At 30.3% G+C, this 21,861-nt stretch overlaps 3 protein-coding genes and 1 non-coding gene across 8 annotated transcripts; 1 reads left to right on the top strand and 3 right to left on the bottom strand.

Moving 5' to 3' along the window:
• Positions 1–476: 476 nt before the first annotated feature.
• On the bottom strand, positions 477–3,329 carry LOC129874804 (protein NUCLEAR FUSION DEFECTIVE 6, mitochondrial-like). 5 transcript variants are annotated; one of them, XM_055950168.1, is made up of 4 exons: positions 3,063–3,328; positions 2,826–2,947; positions 1,530–1,549; positions 477–834 (listed from the first exon to the last, which is right to left on the bottom strand). In XM_055950168.1, the coding sequence occupies exons 1-3, from the start codon at positions 3,212–3,214 to the stop codon at positions 1,542–1,544; spliced, it is 282 nt and encodes a 93-aa protein (XP_055806143.1). In that variant the 5' UTR covers positions 3,215–3,328; the 3' UTR covers positions 477–834; positions 1,530–1,541. The 5 variants fall into 5 exon arrangements, with proteins under 5 accessions (XP_055806143.1, XP_055806139.1, XP_055806140.1 ...); XM_055950164.1 differs by lacking the exon at positions 1,530–1,549 and having other exon boundaries at positions 3,063–3,327; XM_055950165.1 differs by lacking the exons at positions 477–834; positions 1,530–1,549 and adding an exon at positions 930–1,376 and having other exon boundaries at positions 3,063–3,329.
• A 1,198-nt stretch (positions 3,330–4,527) lies between these two features.
• Positions 4,528–4,600, top strand: TRNAR-CCU (transfer RNA arginine (anticodon CCU)). Its single transcript has one exon. It is a non-coding gene; the product is annotated as a tRNA-Arg (tRNA).
• A 29-nt stretch (positions 4,601–4,629) lies between these two features.
• LOC129873784 (uncharacterized) lies at positions 4,630–6,232 on the bottom strand. The gene is made up of 3 exons (XM_055948959.1): positions 6,125–6,232; positions 5,182–5,352; positions 4,630–5,061 (listed from the first exon to the last, which is right to left on the bottom strand). The coding sequence occupies exons 1-3, from the start codon at positions 6,137–6,139 to the stop codon at positions 4,807–4,809; spliced, it is 441 nt and encodes a 146-aa protein (XP_055804934.1). The 5' UTR covers positions 6,140–6,232; the 3' UTR covers positions 4,630–4,806.
• A 13,267-nt stretch (positions 6,233–19,499) lies between these two features.
• LOC129874303 (protein E6-like) lies at positions 19,500–20,834 on the bottom strand. The gene has a single exon (XM_055949562.1). The coding sequence runs from the start codon at positions 20,733–20,735 to the stop codon at positions 19,656–19,658; it is 1,080 nt and encodes a 359-aa protein (XP_055805537.1). The 5' UTR covers positions 20,736–20,834; the 3' UTR covers positions 19,500–19,655.
• Positions 20,835–21,861: the final 1,027 nt, after the last annotated feature.

Genomic DNA, 21,861 nt, shown 5'->3' with positions numbered 1-21,861 from the left:
CACTGCTGTCCCAAAACATTTTAACAATCATCCATATGCAATGCAAGAACAAAGGGAACATTTAAGGAAGGCAACTGAAATTACCCATAAAACAACAATCAGAAGTCAGTTTACAGAGAGACATGCAAAGGAGTCTAAGTTAACAGTCTTATTGGGAATTCACATCATAAATAGGAAAGACCCAAAATCTTCAAGCTAAGTTAACACTTGGAATTTAACCTCAACTACTGTGTTGTCACCATTCTAGATATTTAGTTTCTTGATTTGGACTTCAAATCAGACCTTAGGAACATTATGTATTCATCAAATTTGAAAGCAGAGGCAGATGCACATTATAAGGAATACCACCCAACTTCAAAGTTCAGCTCAGTCGAAGAACCCACATATTACATTCTTCAGATTTTGCATGTATCCAAGGATGTGTATGACTCCCCAGACAGAACTTTGAACTTACCACAGATTTGGCAATATATAACTAAATCAAAGATAAAAATTCAATTTATTTCATTTAAACTGGTAAAGATACTATAAATCTGATACCTTGAGTCTACTCATTTACTCATTTTTCTCGTATAGTCATAAGCACTAGAAGGTTCAAAGGGGTTTGTGAACAAATAAATACAACCAAATAAAAACACCAAAAGAAGCAAGAATTTACTGGAACAGGTCAAATGGGAAGATTAGAATGATAATTCAAACACAGTCACAGAAGAAAATATATATTTCTTCATCAGAGCTCATACAGTACTCTATTTTTAAGACACTCTCTCAGAGTGTGTGGACATTAAACTTCGCTTGAACCCTCCGACATTCATCATAGATCATCATTGCAATCTGATTAAATACCAAGTATTAGAATGACCCTAAGCATGATTAAACTAACAGTAAAATGAGAAAGGAAAAATTGTAAGCTAAGCAGGAAGCCTTCAGCCTATCCAATTCAGTTATCTGGAATTTTATTCAAGGCATTAGCTCAATCAAATGCTAGTATCTTCACATCAATCTATAATCAGGCAAGAATAGCAACTTGAAGCAAACATATAACTTCAGATGCTTCAAAGTTCAGAAGATACTCCCAAGAAACTAAAATATGGTCAATAAAACACCACAGGCTAAAGACAACACTATTAAGGCTTGTATAAAAGCATTTTTGAGACAAACTAAAGCTTAACCATCCCTCAATATCTAATAACAATGAGCTTCCACGGGACTTCAACGTGATACCAATGAAAATACAGTCTAACAGAAGCCAGAATTCACAGAAAGGAAAGAGTCCCAAGTTCTCATTCAGTACTCTACTTATCATTTGCTTAGACTGCATGGATATAAAACTTCGCTTGAACTCTCTGACATTCATCATACATCATCATTGCAATCTGATTAAACACCAAGTATTAGAATGATGCTGACAACTTAACAACTACAAATGGAAATTCAAAATTCATATCTAAGCAACTTTTGATCCCACAGACTATCTGATTCAGTTTTCTTGAAGCTTAATATGAAATAAACTCATCAACAATCAATACCAGCTGCATGATTCACAAATCTGCAAGAAATAGGTATTTTGATATCAATCTACAATCAGACAACACGAATCATTTAAATGCACATTTCAAGTCCTAACACTATGTCAAAGTACATTCATATCTTTTTTTAGGAATGCAAACTGAAGTCATAAAGACTAAAGAAACTTCAGTTGGGAGTTAGCTACCGCCGGAATTCCTTTCGAGATTAGAAAGGTAAAAAAGAAGGCAAAAAGACAATCACACTACAGTATCAGAAATTGCAACATAACATATATCAGAGGTCACTTCAATTTTCAATAAGTCACAGTAAAACAATGAACAGCGTTTCAGCAATATTTATGATTATGAAAAGCTGCATCATCACATCAACTTAATATCAAGCAACAACTTTGACCAGATGCTTGGAAGGAGAGTAATGATAGAGTCGTTCTTCAACACTGGAGAAAGAAAAAGAATGGTAGCGTAAACCAAGATGATCCTTTTTCTGCAGATACTAACATCTTCACCTAGGCAAATCCATAAGTTTTCAGCAAATTCAAGCTAAACTTTGTAAAATCTCAGATGGGAGGTTCCTCATCAACCCTAAGTGAAACAAAAAAAGGAAAATAGAAAAAAAAATGCTACAAGTTACTTAAAACTCCAGCATAAGAAGATATTCTATAACTTGAACTTCATTTCATGATCTTCATCTAGTCCTCTTTAGCCCTACAAGATCAAAGAATATGCATTGTTTACCTTTACCGGAGGAAAGAGGAAGTAACATATAGTAAAAATTATGGCTGATGCGTAAAACCTGAATTTTAAAAGTTAAAACAGTCGAATTTATCGATGAATAGTCTTTTGATGTTTTGAAGAAGAAGGTAAAATGAACATTCTTCTAGAATTTGATATTAACAGAACAATTCAATTAAATCTATTGCCCAATACACATCCTTTTTTTTCATCACCACTTATTCTCTCAGCGGAGGGTCAAAAAACTTCTTTTGAAGTTTAAAGCTACAACTAATGCACACATTTCACTACTGCTAAGCGCAACGTCATGTAAAAAATGCTGCCTATATATCATCTACCACTTGACCCAAGGGTTGAAACGGAGAAACAGAGAACATGTAAATCTACAAATTTTAGCCCACTGGCAAAGCAGTCGAATCTATACATAGTACAATCTCATTGTACCTATTTTAAGGCCAAACAACTACAATTCCACACATTCACAGACAACATACAAACAAAAACATATATAAAATAAGCATAGATCAATATAAGAAGTGGAAAAAGAAGGCCTATGAAATATACCTTCAAGAGTCCAACCATAACTCCGAGGAGTAGCAGAGAGCATTGAAGTCAGCAACGCAGAAGCAGTGGCCGTGTGATAAGGAAGCATAGTTTCCACTGCACAACTCATTTCAACAGGCGACCTTCACATAAATTGCCAAATTCAAGAAATTCAATATCATATCACAATATTTAGCAATAAATACTCAATTAATTGATGAAATATACAAAATATAACATTTTTTTTTACTGTGTGACCTGAAAATGCGAGCAGTGAGGGGTTTTTGAGTGGGGACGCGAAAGGGAGAAGGAGCGGCCTTGGGCTTGGCACCGGCGGCAAGTCTCGCGGCGGAGGTTCCGGCGGAGGTTCTGGCGGAGCGAAGGACAGACCTGGCGGCGAAAGTGGCCATTTTTCGGATCGGGAAAGCTCTGAGAGAGATGTGTTTCCACCGGCGAAATGCTAAAAGGGCTTTGTTGAGGTTTTAGGTTCTGAGATTTCGGGGGGCATTCCCGTCTTTTTGGTCTAATAGATAAAAAAGATCACAAAAGAAAGAGTAAATAGCACTAGAGGTCAATAATTTGTTTTGAAGAATATAACAATGAGATTTAACTTCTAGTTCTTTTTATCTTTGTTTTGAGAATATTTCATTTTTTACGATTATTTTTTTCAGAAAGAATTCATCTGTATTAATTGTTAATGACACTACATATCATCTAGTTCCTTGTTTAGCTCGCTTATTTTGTTAGGTGATTTAGTTTCCCTCCTTCAACTTGATTCTTTGTTGTTCTAATTCAAGCCTAGTAAACCTATATTATAGCAGTCTATAGTGTATTGCGCCATTGATAAATAATGGTAGAGTAAACTCGTGTTCTCGGATGGGGTGGAGGCCAAGGGTGGCGAGGGAACCGTTAGGCTAAGAGTTGGATCTTAAAATATAGAATGGTTGATAGAAAAATCTATAGAATTGGTAAAGATTCTCAAAAAGAAGAAAATTTACATGTGTCCAGAAAACTAGATGGATGAATATTAATGCTAGAGTTGTAGACGAGTTTAAATTGTGCATGGTACTTTGGATGTTCGATGAATAGAAATGGAGTAGACATTTTATTAGATAGTGAACTCGGAAAGCTAGTGGTAGAGGTTAGGAGGGAGAACGACAAAATGATGGTGATTAAGCTAGTCATTGGGGGATTTATCTTGAACATGATTAGTGCATGCGCACACATGCTAACTTAAATGAAGAGGATAAAAAATGATTTTTGAAAAGAATTGGACGAGGTTATAAGAGGTACTCCACACACCGATAAACCTTTTCTAGGAAGAGATTTCAATGGAGACTTTGGGACAAGTTTAAAGGGTTATGATGATGTTCATGGTGGTTCTGATTTTGGGACTAAACGAAGGACAATTTTAATTTTGGACTTCGCAAAAACTTTTAATTTAATGATAACTAATTGTAATCCTTCTAAAGTACGATGACTAAAATTTAAATAGATTACTTATTTCTTAAAAAGTGTGCTAGAAGTTTATATAAATACTGCAACATTATTCGCAATAAATATCCATCCCGAATGAATATCTTACAACCCAACATATATACATAAAAGAAAAATTAACAATTATATAGTGAAGTTCACTTTTTTGTGGGGTAGCGTTTAGTAAGCAAAAATCGAGGAGGAAATACTGACTTAATAAAACATAGAAAGGAACTATAAAAAGGAAGCGCCTGTAGCTCAGTGGATAGAGCGTCTGTTTCCTAAGCAGAAGGTCGTAGGTTCGACCCCTACCTGGCGCGCTTCATTTTTTGGTTAAAAATGGCACGAATTTAGTTAATCAATTTTTGTGTTTGTCTTTGTTGTTGAGAGCCTCATGGGCTGGTAATAGTTTTGTGTTATTTTTTCACTAAGTACAATTTTATTATCAAAATAAAAAGAAGAAATCGAAAGAAAAACAGAATTAACAAAGCAACATCACTGGTGTCACAATCAATTAGTGGAAAAATCAGTTTTTAGGTGTGTGTGAATTACTCTTACTACGACTCATCTTCTCTAACACATTATGTAGCAATGGAACACAAAGTTTCTGTGACATATTATCCCCTTCTTGTCCCTTGTAATCGTCTGACTCTGATTTTGTAGCAGAAACATTCTCATTATGAACTCTGTTTGAAAACTCCGGTCTTCCTCTGCTTCCTGGTTTGATACCGATAAGTCGGCCTAGAGAAACACTTTGATCTTGGAAAAAAGACATAGTAGACTGAAAACAAATCCCAGAAAGCAACATTAGTCTCTTTTGATGCATTCACTTTCTTCGAATCGAACTATATATTTTACATAATTAAAAGGTCCTATGAAATTATACAATTAGAGAAATTACCTGAGTGTCAAGGCTGGAGGATGAAAAAGATGAGAAACTAGGCGAAGATACGTATAAACGGTATGCTGCTTCTCCTGCTGCAGCTGTTGCAACCTGAGATCTCTCAGCTACTCTAAGCCTTATGTTCATGTTTTCGAGTCCAAGTGGCCATCCACTAGGTACCTCATGCTCCTAAAAACACCATATCAATTAATCAATTAACTCCGTCTCAATCTCAAATTAGTTGTGATCCGCTATATAATCATTTGTCTATATATTTATTCATGTCTATTTCATGATCTTGGAAAGATACATATTACTTCAAAATAGCGAAAAAATGCGAAAGCCCAACTTCTTAGGCCTGATTCCCACTCTCATACTACTCAACAACAACAACACACACCCAGTGTATTCCCCACCAGTAGAGTCTGGGGAGGGTGGTGTGTACACAACCCCTGCCCCTACAAACAAGAAATCTCAACTCTCCTATCTTTACTCATGATCATAGATGGATTTTTACAGGTTCAACATAATTGGCTGATTTAGGACAGGTTCTGCTGTTTCAACTACTCATTACTTTCAACTATAACTTTGTATACATTTAAAATTAAAGACTATACATGTAAAAAGAACACACTTTTTATATTTCCAATGAATCAAATTTTGAATTCGCCTCTAATCAACATTGGTGATCCATCACAGCAGAGCAGTGAATTAGTCTTGGCTGCAAGTTCACCAAGAACTACTCAATTTTCATTTGTTCCTTAATCATGTACAAACTAAGAGTTTCCAAGGCACAAATCTAATGTGATATTATAGAAAGCTATCAAGACTATAGACCAATGAAATAGTACTAGCAACTTTTAAACTTAGAATCCTAATTCCTAACACAAAGAAAGAAAGAAAGAATTGATTCAGGAAACTATGCAATGAACAAGAGTGGTGCAATATATATTATGTTTACCTGTGTTACAACCATGGCTGGTATGAAGATGATTAAAAAGGGACAGCCAAAAGAGTGTATTTGGAAGGAGTGTGGCACTGAAATCCAAGTTTAAAAGGAAGAAAAAAAGAGAGGGGAGATGTTTTATCACTTTATGGAGTCTTTATTACAAACTTCACATTCTTTCCTAAATCAATTGAGCAGTTGGATGGTCTTTCCCAGGCCCCACTCAGGAGTTGAGCTATTATATCTGAGTTACACGTTGGGTCCCCTTCATGTACTGCTCTGAAGAATAGCTGTAGATCTGATAGATTCATTAAAATTATTACTTTTCATCCGTCCATTTTTACTTATTTATTATATTAAATATAAATATTTAATAAAAATAATTATTTAATTTAAAAAATTAATAAATTATTTATTCATTTGCCTCCATTTTACATTTACCATTAGATTCTATTTGAAATATGGAAGAAGAGCTCCTCCATCGGGAACTTAAAAGGGTTCAGACTTCAGAGTAGGGGCCAATTCAAGATTTCAACAAAAAAAATAATCAAAGAGGTGAATTTATGATATAAATTTGAGGGATTGAAACTTATTCAATCCCAATACGATCAAAATTGATGATTTTCTGGAAGTACAATACATTTATTATAAGGTTATTCCAAAAGTCATTTTAAGAACATGTTTGGACTGATTTTTTTATTTTTGACTTAGAAGTCAATGATTTTTTTTATCTATTTTTAATATTTTAACTTAAGAGCTTATAAGTATTTTTTTTATTTATTTTTATTTATTCAAACACATCAATTAAAAGATAATTTAACTTTAAAATATTTAAAATAAGTCAATCTAAAAGAGCACTAAATCAACTGCTATATAATTTATCCAACAAGCTAATATGCTAAACGTGGTCCTTCTATCTGTTATTTATTAGGTCGATGTTATTAAATAAATGTTAGATGTGAGTTCTTAATTAATGGAGTAAGAAGTTAAGTTTTTTTGTTAAACAAGATAAAAGAATGGTCCACCTTGAGAGATGAGTTGAATTTGATAGGTTAGCAGTTCATGAAATTATATGTTACTTACTAATTACTGCGACAACTTGAAAACTATGGTGGTTGAATATAATTAATTATACAATACGGAAGGTTACGTTGCTGCTTCATTTTAAAACGTAAGCTCGATCGTTCCTGACTTCATTGGCAACAACTGATCTTAAATTGTAATCTAATATACAATTATAGTCTCAATCATCTCAGTCACTGTATTTGTAAATGTTTTTTCGATGGAAATTAGCATCTTGACAATAAGTACACTCAAAAATGTGATCTACTGATTAATGAATTAGGTCTCTCAAGTTTAAATTTTAACGAAATTCAATACTAAGTGATTTTTTTTTAACTTGACAGAACTTAAGTTTAAAAAAGAGACAGATGTGTTGTTGTTGAGACAAACAAGTGTGAATTGGTGAAATAGCCTACAAGTTATGTGGCTTCAAGACTCACTGTCTCTACCGACAATTTCACCACACCAACTGTTAATCCTAACTCCCAACTGATACGGCACTCCAACTCTTAATTTCACTTATTTATTACTCATGGTAACAGTTATGGGTTCGATAAAACTCAATAACTTTAAATAAAATTAAAGAAAATTATAATTTAAAATTTTTGAGTTCGTTACCGTGCTATAGTATAATCACATACATAGTTTGATAGCATTATACTCTCTCAATTCTAATTTATATTTTTTCGTAGAGTGAAGCAAAAAATCAATGAAAATTATTAGTCAATTTGAATTTTAAATAACCAAAGGGTGTATTTTTCAAGTAGAAGGAATTATTACTACTATCTTTTGTCTATGATCAGTAAAATTGACCAAGAAGAGTAAGGGGATGACTTAAAATTTATTTTTAGAAAAGTGCTCCATACTTTGTACACTAAGTGCATGTCATGGTCAGTAAAGAGTCCTATCCACCCACTTAATTAATGCATGGAAAATTGGGAGGAGCATGAATTGATGGGAAAATTGTGGGCTTCCATTTTCTAGTATTTGATTACCTAAAAGTCTATGAAAGAATGAAATTAGTATTCTTTTTTGCAATGAATGGTGTAGACTTTGTTGAAGAAAATACCAAAATCTGAATTCTCTTTTTTATTTAAAGACAAAATGTTTAATTCACTAACATAATATATGAATTTTTTCATGAAAAACATGGTTATGTTATACCCATCTACTTCAGTTTATGTTGTGGTGACTAAGCATGAAATTCAAATTGTTAATTTGACTATAACAACAATAAATTCAGTGTAATTTTATAAATGAGGTCTAGAAAAAATAATACGTACAAATACTTTATCCTTACCTTTTGAAGATAGAATGCATGTTTCCGATAGACGACCTCGTCTCAAATAAATATTTTAATAAGAAAGTATTAATTTAATTGAGATCTTATTTTATCGAAATATATTGTGGTACTATGTTAAGTTCTTTTATGCTATCATTGTAAAAATAAGTTGAACAATTTTTGACGAAGTCCTAATGTTGGACCAAGCAAACTGAAGTTATATTTTGGGAAACTTACATAAATCACATAGTGTAAAAAATTAATTACTATTTTTGTCTATCCTTTTTCAATTTACAAAAATCCTTTAAAAATATGATAATCCGGATACATTAATTAGGGTTTTATATATCAGTAGGTAACATTTAAAGCATGACACATATGATATATTGAACATAGAGATAATTTATGAAACATAATTAATGTATCCAGATTATTGAATTAATGTATTCGAATGAAAAGAAGAGATTTTTGAATTTTTTTGAAATGGATGAGAGTAATGAAAAATATAGTAAATAAAAGAGTGTAATTAGGTAATTTTTCCTATATTTCAACTGAGGATTTTGGAGCTAGGCCCATATTTAAGTGCGTTATAGCCTAGCCCATTCTCAACCATTTGGATCTGGGCCCATTTACTTGAACAGTCTTTCTGATAGATTTATTTAGAGAGAGAGAGAGAGAGGAAGAAATTAAAAAGAGACCTATTTTATGACAAAGTTATGGGCTAATTGCACAAATACTCGTTTTGGGTTGTTATTTAACTTGTACTCACTATTTTTTAAGATAAGTTTAGCCGTTTTAAACACAATTTAGATGTACTCGACTTAAGTTAAAAGTTCACATATGACTTCAGACATTTTTGACTGAAATGCACGTCAAAATTGACTAAAATTTTAGTCATGTGTGTCTAAATATTTTTTTTTAGTTCTTTGAATTTCAACAATCTAACACACTCAAATCTATTTCGAATAAACTCAAGATTGAAACAAAAGTTTCATATATCATAAAAACACAAACCACAATCACCAATTTATCAAAACAAAAATCTTACAAACTCATTTAGCATCTTATTAATTTTTTCAGGTATGCCTGCACTTCAGTGATTCATATGACAAAAATTGATGAAATTCTAGTCATATATGTCTGCATACAAAATCAGAAGAAGAAGCAGACACTTTTATATGAAATTACTTAATACTAAATATTCATAGAAAATAAAACGTAAAATGAGTACTGTTAAATAGAGTGACTAAAATAGGCCGCATGAAATATTTACCGAAGTTATTTGGTTGTGCTAATATGAGTTGTGCCCAAATGGATCCAACATACAAAGTACATAAATCTCAATAATTTAGGCGTTAATTAGATTTTCTCTCAAAAGTTTTTCAAATTATAATAATCTCTGATTTTTCAATCGCTCGATACATAGCAAAAAATACATAAGTTGTATGTATCAGATAGCAAAACATAATGAAAGTTGTCATAAATATGTATCAAATACATACGTATAAACTAGATACATTAGAAAGTGATTTATCCTAATGTTAAAAAAGAAACGAGGAAAAAGAGAATTTTTGTAATTAATTCAAATGATAAGAATTTTAGAAATTATATTATCTTAAGTCGTATAGTTACCTAATTTTCGAAGAAATAAATTGTTCCCAAACTCATCAATCCATCCAAATTAAGACGGGTTGTTCGGGTTACACTTACTTTAGCCAAATCTCGTAACTTTAATTGAGTTCATAGATAATTACCCACTAACAAAACACTAACAAAATGAATGGAAGAAAATATTTTTTTTCTAGATATTTTATATGTAAAAATAAAGATATCTTATAAAAGGACATAAATTAAAAAATAATAATTATAAATAACCCATAAAATTAAGAAAAAATTATCAGGGAGAACACTTTTTAATAAATAATTATTGATTTTAGCGATACTTTTTATTTATTATCATTTATAGCAATACATAGCAATATTATGATATATTTGTCATGTATTAAAAGTGAATTATACATTCAATAAATGTATTATAAGTGTTTTAAAATGTATTATACTTGTTGTTGACACCCAATTTTGACCCTTCACAAACGAAATTAATTTTTATATAGTAATTTTTTCTTATAAATCTAACCATTTTTTTTTTACTCCACTCTTAACCAAATTTCAAATCATTTTTTTTTTTTAAACTCAAAATTTGGGCCCAAATTCATCCTAATCCAATATTGTCATCCACTCTCTACAAGTCCAATAACAACAACAACCTACAATATTCTAACACCTATTCACCTAAAGCCCAATCCTTATAATAGTTTTGGCCCAACACCAACTTACTACAATACATATATTATACATATATTATACTTATACAATATTATACAATACATATATTATACTTATACAATACTAACCCCACCCCTTTTACTTTTTCCTTTTCCACCTCCCAATCCCACCTAAATCATCTTTTCTTAAAATCCCAAACATCATCATTCTCCTATCTTCATCTTTTTCCTTTTTCACCCCACCAAAACCATCATTATTCAAAACTTCATTATTACTCTCACCAACCCCATTCTTTTTAAAAGACTTCTTCATCTTCTTCATAAGAAAAAAAAGAAGATGAACAAAAAAGGGGGAGACACCATTTTTTCACCAAGAACACACACACAAAAAAAAAAAAAAATCAAGAACACACACAAAAAAAAGGAGAGAAAGGAAGAAGAACAAAAGGGAGAATTAATCTACAATCATCAATATTCATCAATATACAAGAGAAAAAAAAAAAAAAAAAAAAAAAAGCAAGAACATAATACTACAAAAAAGAAAATCATAAAAAAAAAAAGTTTAGTCTTGTATTTTTCATTTTTTTTTAGTTCTTTCTCTCATTTCTTGATAGGTTAAAGGAGTTCATCGCCCTCAAATTCGTCGTCTCAAGCGCTGCCCGAAAATAGATAAGAATCTTTTCTCGATTTTATTTACTTAATTAATAATTATTTCATGTCTTCTATGTAGTTGATTTGTAATTATTTTTTTAGTTAACATGTGTTAGAATCAATTAGATTAATGATAAAAAATGAAACTTTTTTTTTTGTCTTGCTTAAAGTGTAGAGACATCTTATAAAAAAAAAGAAAAATCTCAATTTCGTTCATGACTTTTTTAGTAGTTTTGTTTGACCATATAGATTCTCATATTTTTAATTTCTTCTTTATCATGATTTAAATAATAAATATATACTTAAGTTATCATTGAGTTAGAATTTTCATTTTTTCATGGCTTAATTGATGTAAATCTTGCTTTAAAATTTGAGTTAGTTTACTATATAGGTTAATTTCATGTTATTTAGTTATTTAAATATATATATTTTCTACATGTATGCATGTTGTTAGTCACTATATTGATGTAAATCTTGCTTTAAAATTTGAGTTAGTTTAATGTATAGGTTGATTTCATGTTCTTTAGTTATTTGAATATATTTCTCTCTCTCTCTCTCTCTCTATATATATATATATTATTATTATTTTCTACATGTATGCATGTTGTTAGTCACTATATTGATGTAAATTTTGCTTTAAAATTTGAGTTAGTTTAATGTATAGGTTGATTTCATGTTCTTTAGTTATTTGAATATATATATTATTTTCTACATGTATGCATGTTGTTAGTCACTATGTTACTTTATATGCACTTCTAGTTGCATTCTCCAAATTGACATAGAAAGATAATCTTCAATTTATTGTCTTAAAATATTATGTTATATTTGTTTGTTCAATTTAAAATGAGTAGTAGCTTATATGATTTTATTTTGGTGCATGTGACACCATCCGAGTCCATCTTTGGACTAAATCCTCGCATATCATTGAGTTTTGAGTCAACTTCACCCTTGTTTGAATTTTGAAAGCTGATACGCAGATGTAAAGGAGGTTTACTATAGGTTCCGAAGGAAGAAAATAGACTGATATACAATCTATATACAGGAGATACAGAAAAAAGGTGACTGTATATATTGATATATATTTATATATAATCATGATATACAGAAACGAAATGGGCCAAAGGTCCAAAATACAGGTGGCCCAATATCTTAGTCCAGGTGTACAGAAACTAAGTATTGGGCCGGATTTTGTTTTGTTTATATTGTTATTCTATTTATTTGGGTTGTAATAATTTAATTTATTTATGGTTGTGTATACTTGCTTAGATGTTAATTTTTAGTTTGGTTTGACTTAATCGAACTCCCCTTAAAAGAGAAACCATTTTTCTGTTAATTTGCTCTAAAAATGACTTTGTTCAAGTATTTTTCTTTTAGTTAGATATTTAAAAAAAAATAGAATTTTCTTTCAAATTATCTTAAAGTTTTTTTTTTTTTTATATATAAGTTGATGTTCTTTCAAATCAATTGAGTTTAAAGTGTCTTTCGGTAAAAGAAAAAATATTCTAAATAGCTCAAATAATTTTTCTTATGTAATCAAAGTCTTAATCATCTTTAATTTTGCTAAAATATATTAGATCTACCACTTCTCTTTAAATATATTCAAAATCCATTTACTCAGTCATTTAATAGAATATATTTTCTTAATAAATTATCTCAAATATCTCAAGTTGATTTACTATTCAAATAAATATATTTATCTTTACTACTTACAAGTAATTTTTTAAAGTTAGTCAAATACTTTTCAAATCGTCGGATAACCGCACGTTAGCGGCCATTTTGAGTGCTCACACCTTCTCAAAGTGGAAATAAGAACCTCGTACCTTTTTCTCTGAATTTTTAAGACTTAAATCTGTTAGGGTCTTTTAAATTAAGTTTTCTTAATTTCTTTAAAAAATTAAGTGGCGACTCCTTTTTTTTCTAAAATTGATTTTTTCTCTAAAAAGTTGAAATTAATTTTAAACCGTCTTTTTTCGATATAACACTTGTTTGGTAAGAGATTGACACAATATATTACAAGTGAATTAAAGTGTGTGATAAATATATTATCCATGAATAAAACTTGTATTAAATGAGTTTTATAAATTATTCTCACTAATATGTATTAAAATTGTATTAAAACTTTATTATAAATGTATTATAAGTGTCCCGTAAAAAAATTATTATTATTATAAATAATAAATATTTTTTTAATATAATATATTTATGTAGTTTTCTAAAGTCAATTATCCCGACGTTTTGTCCATCAAAGAAACTAAGAAAGTGACAAATTAAAAATAAGGAAAATAGGATTCGAATTATTATGGTCAAAGTAAAAATAGCAAACATTTCAGCTGGGTAGGATAAATATTTTCTTGTTTTAAAAAAGATTTGGTTGGTTAGTGAAATATTTGCGATGGAGCATTATTATAACTCGTCAGAAAGAGGTTAAAATGTAAATATCATGTTAGTCGATTTTCAGGACCAACATTTCACATGTTCCTGGATTATTATTGAATTATTATATTATAAATGGTTAACATTGTACCTTCATTCCCCTATATATCCAGAAAATAACAAAGTAATATATACAATTAATTTGCAATATTATTTGTAGTCTGATAAATCATTTTCTTTGGCCCACTAATTTTCTACTTCTTCAGTAAAGACGAAAAAAAAACTCTGCTGACAGCAAAAATATTCTATACTAAGCTTCGAGAAATTTTGAAGAAGAAAAAAATACTGAGATAATGTTAACTACTTTCTTTTCTGTCATGACCCCTCCCCCCTTACTATTTTGTTTTTCATTTTATATCATCCAAAAAAATGTTGTCTTTTCTTATGCATGTTGTCTTGTGTTCAATATCATGCTTAAAATTTTCTCTTTTAATTTGAGAAACAACATAATACACGTAAAAATATGATATTTGAGTATAACTAAACTCCAAAAATTAATTTATGAGAAGAGGATTGTCCAAGTTCATAAAGCAAATCATCAATCCATTTTCCATCAATGTAGGACTTTTACTCACTCTAACACTCCCCCTTCACGCCCAAGCCCAACTAGAGCATGGACTGGAAGTCCAAACGGGAATGAACCTGATTTACTTTGAAGAAATATGTCACCTGAGCCTAACTCGACCTCAAAAACTAGCTCATGAGGAGATAATTGCCTAAGTCCATATAAGCAGACCACCAATCCATTCCCACCAACGTGAAACTTTTAACCACTCTAACAATACCATTCAAGATTATAAGTTGACTCTATCAAATCAATTTTGTTTGGGGTGGGGGTGGGGTGGGGAGATGGGGATTGGCCCGTGAATATATATGGGAGGAAAACTATAGAAGAAGGCAGATTTTAATTTATTCTCTGATGAAATTGAGTGGATCAATGTGAACAATCTCATAAAAATTGCAAATTTCCCCTTGAAAATTATATTCTTTTTATTATTACTATTTTCTTACAATTTTTTTTAATTTTTGTCACATATAACACTTCATAAATTTGCTATATATTCAGCAATGAAACACTGAAAGATGGGGTTCAATGACGGAGCTAGAATATTTAGTAAGCGGGTTTAAAATCTGAAAAAGTAGACATGAATTAGTCAAAGGGGTTTGACATCTACTATATTTACATAAAAAATTATTTTAATCATGTATAAATAGTATAAATTTTTATCGAAGGGGGTTTGGATGAACCCCTCACTATAAAGTGGTTCCGGCCCTAATGGGACTGCGCCCATTCATGAATATAATTAAGAGCAATATATAGATTGTCGGTGTAAATAATTTTCTACCAGTCACCAAATGATATTATCCTCCTTAAATAGTGAGATTTGTAATCTTAAAAATAATATATAATAAGTAAAAGTGGATGTAATTATAATTTGAACTGACGATATATATAGCTCAGACTTGATGAGAATATTAACTAATGTTGGGAAGATATATAAATAGTGTCACATGAATTAATTAAGTCATAAAGCAGATATTTAGTAGATAAACTTTGTCAAGTTGGAGTTGGTAGCCATATATGGATGAGTTTCTGATAATTTGGCTGGTAGAAAAAGAAGATGGAACTGATGATTATAATGAAATTGATAATTTATGCATCAACCACACAGCACATGCAATTTTCCATCTTTTCAACATTTAATTTCCATACTCCTATAACATAATGAGTAGTGGCAATGAGTTCTGATGTTACATACCCAGTTTGGGCCAAACCCTACTTTTGTTAGGAATTTTATTATTTTCTCTCTTAATAGCGATCGAGTGGTTACACAAAATTAATAGATATATAATACTAATGTTTAAATATGCATATATAATTATCACTCACCAACGGTTATTTATGTATATTTTCAATTCATAATTCAATCAATTAATTATAATAAGTTGAATTAATTTGATATAAATATTCGATGCAAATAGCACGTATACCTAGGGGCAGATCTACCCGATGATGTTTATCAGGCATTCCTAGGAAAAAATTACACTATAAAGTATTTTGTTTTAAAATTTAATTATATAATATTAAATTCCTTATACATAAACATAAGAATAAAAGTTGACTTAATGATTTAGGAGTTAGAACTCATCTTGGAATTCCAAATTTAAATTTCAAAATGCTATATTTTTATTTTTTAAAATCTTAATAAAAATTCTAAATCTACCATTGAGTATACCTTATCTTTCTCTTCACAGCTAATTCAGAACTCACCTTGGCGTTCCAAATTTAAATTTCAAAACACTATATTTTTATTTTTCAAAACCCTTAATAAAAATTCTAAATCTACCATTGAGTATACCTTAGCTTTCTCTTCACAACTAATTAATCCCATGCTCCTATGTATATACTACTCCCTCCATTCACTTGTCATATTTAAACTTTGCACACCTATTAAAAAAATAAAGATTGACATAATTATTTTATCATACTATTCTTATTAATTGATGTTTAATATTATGTCTTAAAAAATGATTTGAGTAATAAGTAATTGATGCTAAAGATAAAACTACGATATTAAAAATAATAAATAAAAGTGAAAATCGATTTTTGAAAGAGTATATTCCATACAACTACTTTTAAGTTACATTAAATTTGTGCCAATCATCAATAAATGTGGTAGTTATTTATTTCCTCTCTCAAGAGAATCACCAAGTTCTCAAGTCTATTGTTGCGCTCATTTCATGCAAAGTACTGTGGCGAAATTAAAATTTTTAATTGATGAGTTTAGGATTTTAGAATAGGCAATTTGTTGAGTTTTGAATAAATACGTTTATTTTAAATTGATTTTAATTATAAATACATAATATAAATTAAAATTATTGAATTTTATCGAATTTGCGAGAGAAACTATAATTTCGGTCCCTGCGTATCTGTGTCCTTTCTTTTCCAATTTGAGAAAAAAGAAGAAAAAGAAGTTTGACAAATATGTGTCCTTTCTTAAAGCAAAGGGAAAACCAATACTCAATATCTAATTATGACGCATGACTTTAATTGTCACTTAGAATTGAGTATAGAAGCATCCTCATAATGAAATTCCCATTCTATTTTCCATATAACTTAAAACTTTGCTCCAAAACAAAGTGAGAAATGATAAATTAAAGCAAAAGAAAAAGTTAAAACAGAGAGAAAGGAACTCTAAAGGAGAATGACAAGTATAGTTTCCATTCAAAGAGATAAAAGAAAGTCAAAAAGTTCTTTAACAAGCTTGTAACACACATTGAAAGACCAACATCAAATATTTATTCTTTCTAAATAACTATTTTTTTTCAAAAATTAATAAAATCAAAGAAAGATTTCTAAGACGACCCGCCATTCACGGCAGGCAGACAAAAGTCCAATGAAATAGGTATTTGTTTCTGACTTTTCTTTATCTTTTTATTTTAAGTTTATATTACCGACTAAAACATATTTAAATACATTGATAGTTACTACCAAACTAGAGTTCTACTTATAGATTAGATATATACAACTCAATAACTTCCATCAAAACTCCATCTTTATATTAAGAAATTCACAAAATATGTACTTTTCTAGAATCCAAGGATTATAAACTCAAAATTTTGAATTCAACTCAAACAATATATATCTATATCTATATATAAATTATATTATTTTATTTTAGGTTTTGTTTCTATATCATTTATTGTAGCATATGAGTCTCGCCATCATCTCCAATGGTGCCATGCCCCTATGCTACTTTCACTTACATTACATGTTTGATATGTGGACAAATCAGCCCATTGGAGAGAAAGTTGTCTGGGAGGGGGGGGTCCCCTCCCAACATTTAATACTGTACCCATCCACCAAACTATGCTACATTGGCACTGATGAATTTAATTTCACTTCTCTATATCTATTTGCCTTATCCATAAAAAATGCTTGAAGAATCAAGTTTAATGATATTATTATTTTTTTTAAAAAGGAACTAATTAATGAGTTTTGTCTCATATTGTAATTAATTTGATTTGATTTTTTTTTAGTTTCTCATCTAGCGTACGTATATTTTGTATCATGAGCTATGACATGGTTAAATTCAGATTTGTGCTGATAAGTTTTACATAGGTAGTAAAGCGTTTTCTAAATTTTTATATTCAGAGCTCGAATCTCAAACATTTAATTAAGAAAGAAGGAATATTTATCACTTTATCACATTCCTTACTTTTTTTGTGAGGGATTAAATGTAGTATAAGGTCATTTGGTAGGTATGGTTAGGAGGCAGAGTTAGTGGGATGAAAGGGTTCATCGTTTGAAAATCATATTATATATTAAAGTTATAATGCGAGAATTAGAATTAACAGTGTACATAAACATGTTTAAAGCAAGAATACATAATTCATATCCATAAAAAGCAATATAAAATAAAACAAGGTAAAGAATACTAGGGATTTTATGCAGAATTTTCAAGCATTAAATGATTGAGAGTGAAATACTCATGGGAACTGGTGGAGGGAAACAATGGTTGTTGACAAATGTTGGTGGAAATAGTCACTATGTTGATATACGTCTCTGTCTTTAAAACAAATAGAGAAATAAATGAAATGAAAATAAATGATTTTTCTGATAATAATAAGATAAAATAAAATAAAAATATATGGTTCCAAAAGTGATGATCATCTTTATTTGAGTAAAAGAGGAAGTGCTGTGAAATAAAAGGATCATAAAGCAAACAGAAAATTGACACCACAAGAATTTAATATTTGTCTCTGGTCTCTCTTCTTTCTTTTTTTTTTTTTTTTTTTTTTTTTTTGATGGTAATCAGATTTGTAGGCACTTTAACTAATTCATTAAATAACATGTTCAATATACAGGTATATCTTGCCTACTACGAAGAGGGACTCACACAAAACATTGTAACTGAAATCTCCAAGTTGTTACTCTCATACTTTAATAGTATCGAAAACATGGGAATTCGCAGTTCAAATTTGAATGGAAGTAAAAATACTAGGTCATATATATCTAAGCTTTGATGATTAAAGTTATTTAATAAGCAGATACTTGTATTAACAGAGAAAGTATCATAGTATTCATAAAATAGTCAAAATGTACACAAACTAATTTAGATGCAATTACTGTTGAAAAAGAAGAAAACACCAAGTCATCAACAATCATTGTGGTATAGTAATAAATACTTCTTCATTCTTAATTAGAGGTCTCGAATTCAAATCTTCCCAAAATGGAACTTCTTGACACGAATCGAATAACAAAAAGAGAAAGAAAACACTTTAGGTCCCAAAGAAGAGTCTACAGTGCACCAGCAAAAAGCACATCTCAGTTATCTTTACAATTAATAATTCAATTTTGATAGGTACTGATAAGTCATAACTATGATGAATAATCATAATTAAGCTTACTACACAGAACTTGCGTGATAATTATTTATGTCAGGAATGAAATTTAGAAAAAGAAAATTGATCTGTGACTACTAGACTAATAATAGAATTACTCTGATCCGGTCAATATTATATAGGCGACATAATAATAGGTACAACATTTACTACACATAGACACCTAATTACTGGCATAAGCTTGTACATTTTATTGTTCATTTTAGAAAATACAAATAGAATCCCTTATATTCATAGGCATATATCATTAGACTTTCATCATAATTATACATAAAACACCCAAAAATAAAATCTGTAGTTTAATTAACATTTTTTTCTAATAAAATATAACTTAGACAAAAAAAAAGGAAGGAAAACAACATCAATGATAATTGGGACACATAACATTTCTTTTGGCTCACTATGGTTACAACTTTTTTGTTTTCAATCAATTCATGTTCTCTTCATCTTGGAACTGCTCTTCATTCTCAAAGTTATTGTTGTTGTACTCATTGTTCCCATAGGTGTTCCTGTTGTTATACTGTTGGTTCATTGCAGCAAATTCCTTTGCATTTTCATATGGATCCCTGGCATGTCTCCCAGCATTGATATCATAGTAGAATTTCCCATTTCCCAAGAACCTTGTGTCACTCATCCCCTGTTGTTGGTGCACTCTGTAATTAGCATTCCCAGTGTTGTAACTCTGTTCTTGATTATTGTTGTTTCCGTAATTTGTGGAGTAGCTTTGTTCCTGATAGTTATTGTTGTTGAAATTGTTTCCGTAATTTGTTGGGTTGGTGCTGTAGCTTTTGGCACTCAATCTTGAACTCAACCCCTGTTGCTGCTCATTATTGTTGTTGTAGTAAGTGTTAGCAGCGTTATAGTACTCCTCCTTCTCACTATCGTCATTGTTGTTGTTATTGTTGTTGTTGTACTGTTGGTTGTTGCTGTAAAAACTGTCACCGCTGTAGAACTGTTGCTGCTGGTTGTTGTTGTGGTGGCTTTTAGTACTAAAATCACTGACGCCGTGGTAGTACTGTTGCTGTTGGTCGTTGTTATTGTTGCTGCTGCGGTAATTGGTGGGACCACTGTAGAATTGGTTATTATTCAAGGTGGTGGCGGAGGTGTCAATAGTGTGCTTGGTTGAGAACTCATTGTTGTTGTTGTTGTTGTTGAAATTGTTTTCGTTGGTGTTGTCCTCAGCAACAGTCACATAAGAAACAGGGTTGTAATTTTTGGGAAGGTACTTGCTATTGGGAAAATTGTTGTTGACATTAGGATTATTGGTGTTAGTGGTAGTAGAAGGGGTGGAAACAGAGTCATGACCATAAAGGCCATAAGCACCATTTTCATTTTCAGGCGTGAAATTTGGCTCTTGCTCTTTGTTAGGAATGACTGTTTGTGTCTCTTTTTCACCATTGTTGCTAGGGACTTTGTTGAAAAATTGGCCATCCCTTGCATGAACTTGGAGTGAGGAGAAAAGAGCAAGAAGGAAAATGAGGGAGAAAGTTTTAGCAGTGGAAGCCATTTTGAATACAAGAGATGAGAATTTGTCTTGTGTTAGTTCTTCAATGCTTGTAAACTTACAATGGACTGTCTTTATATAGAGACCCTTTATCCTTCTTTTGTGTGTCTCTACCTTCTTTTTTTTTGAATTTTTTATAGTTACAATTTTTTTCAAACATTTATTTTATTTATTTGTTTATTTGAGTGAAGAGTGACTATCTCTACCTCCAATTTTCATGCTTATTAGGTGCAAATGGGGACAGGAAAAATAGAAGGAAGAAACTGGCCCCCATGCGTAATTATAGCACTTTAACAAAAGGGTACTTTAGATAGATGGATGTTCCTAATTTGTATTTTAATTAACCGAATTCATATATTATTATGTCACTTAAAAAGATAATTACAAATAATTTTTATAGTAAGTGGATCACTAATTGAAAATAAAATAAAATTATATATGATACTTGCAGAAAATAATAATTATATGGATTTAACTTTGTTCTTAAGATTCAGTCATGCGGCTTAAAAGCGTAATCCTTATGCTTTAGCTAAATAATCGATTATTTTTTTCCGTTTCCATATTATAAAACTCAATTAACTTTTTAAGAACACAACAAAATCAGTAATGATTCTTAGGAATATAACTTTAAGCTTATAGGGTTTACGCAACTTTTGATGCATATGGCAAAGGATCCCGAGGTGGTAGGTTCCAATTAAGTAAAATCCAGGCCAAAATTCCCACTACAATAATTCAATTGATAATCAAAATAAATGTGTAAAATAACTTGATACTACATTAAAACTAAATAATTTCAAAATGTTAGGTACAATTTTAAATTTCCTCCATTTAATTGTTAAGACTTGAATGATTAAATGAGACTAACAACATTTTTGAAATTCTATCCAAGTTACAATTTTTTTTATTTATAATCATTTGATATTTGAAATTCACTGATTAAATTTTTTAAAGAATATTATTGGATTTCAAGCTAAATTAGAAATAATTTGAGTTCGATTTAAATAAAAGGGAATTAGAAAGAGAGAGTAAAAAAAAGAAAAAGGAAAACGAGTGATGAGATTGAAGGGGAAATTGGAATTAGAAGGAGAAGAGGCGGGGATTGTGGAATGGCTGTGAAAGGAAAAGAGTG

This window comes from Solanum dulcamara, chromosome 11 (assembly GCF_947179165.1).
Source record: "Solanum dulcamara chromosome 11, daSolDulc1.2, whole genome shotgun sequence".
In the NCBI taxonomy this organism is placed as follows: Eukaryota; Viridiplantae; Streptophyta; class Magnoliopsida; order Solanales; family Solanaceae; genus Solanum; species Solanum dulcamara.
The sequence above is the reverse complement of the archived record's forward strand: the minus strand, read 5'-3'. Positions and strand labels throughout refer to the sequence as shown.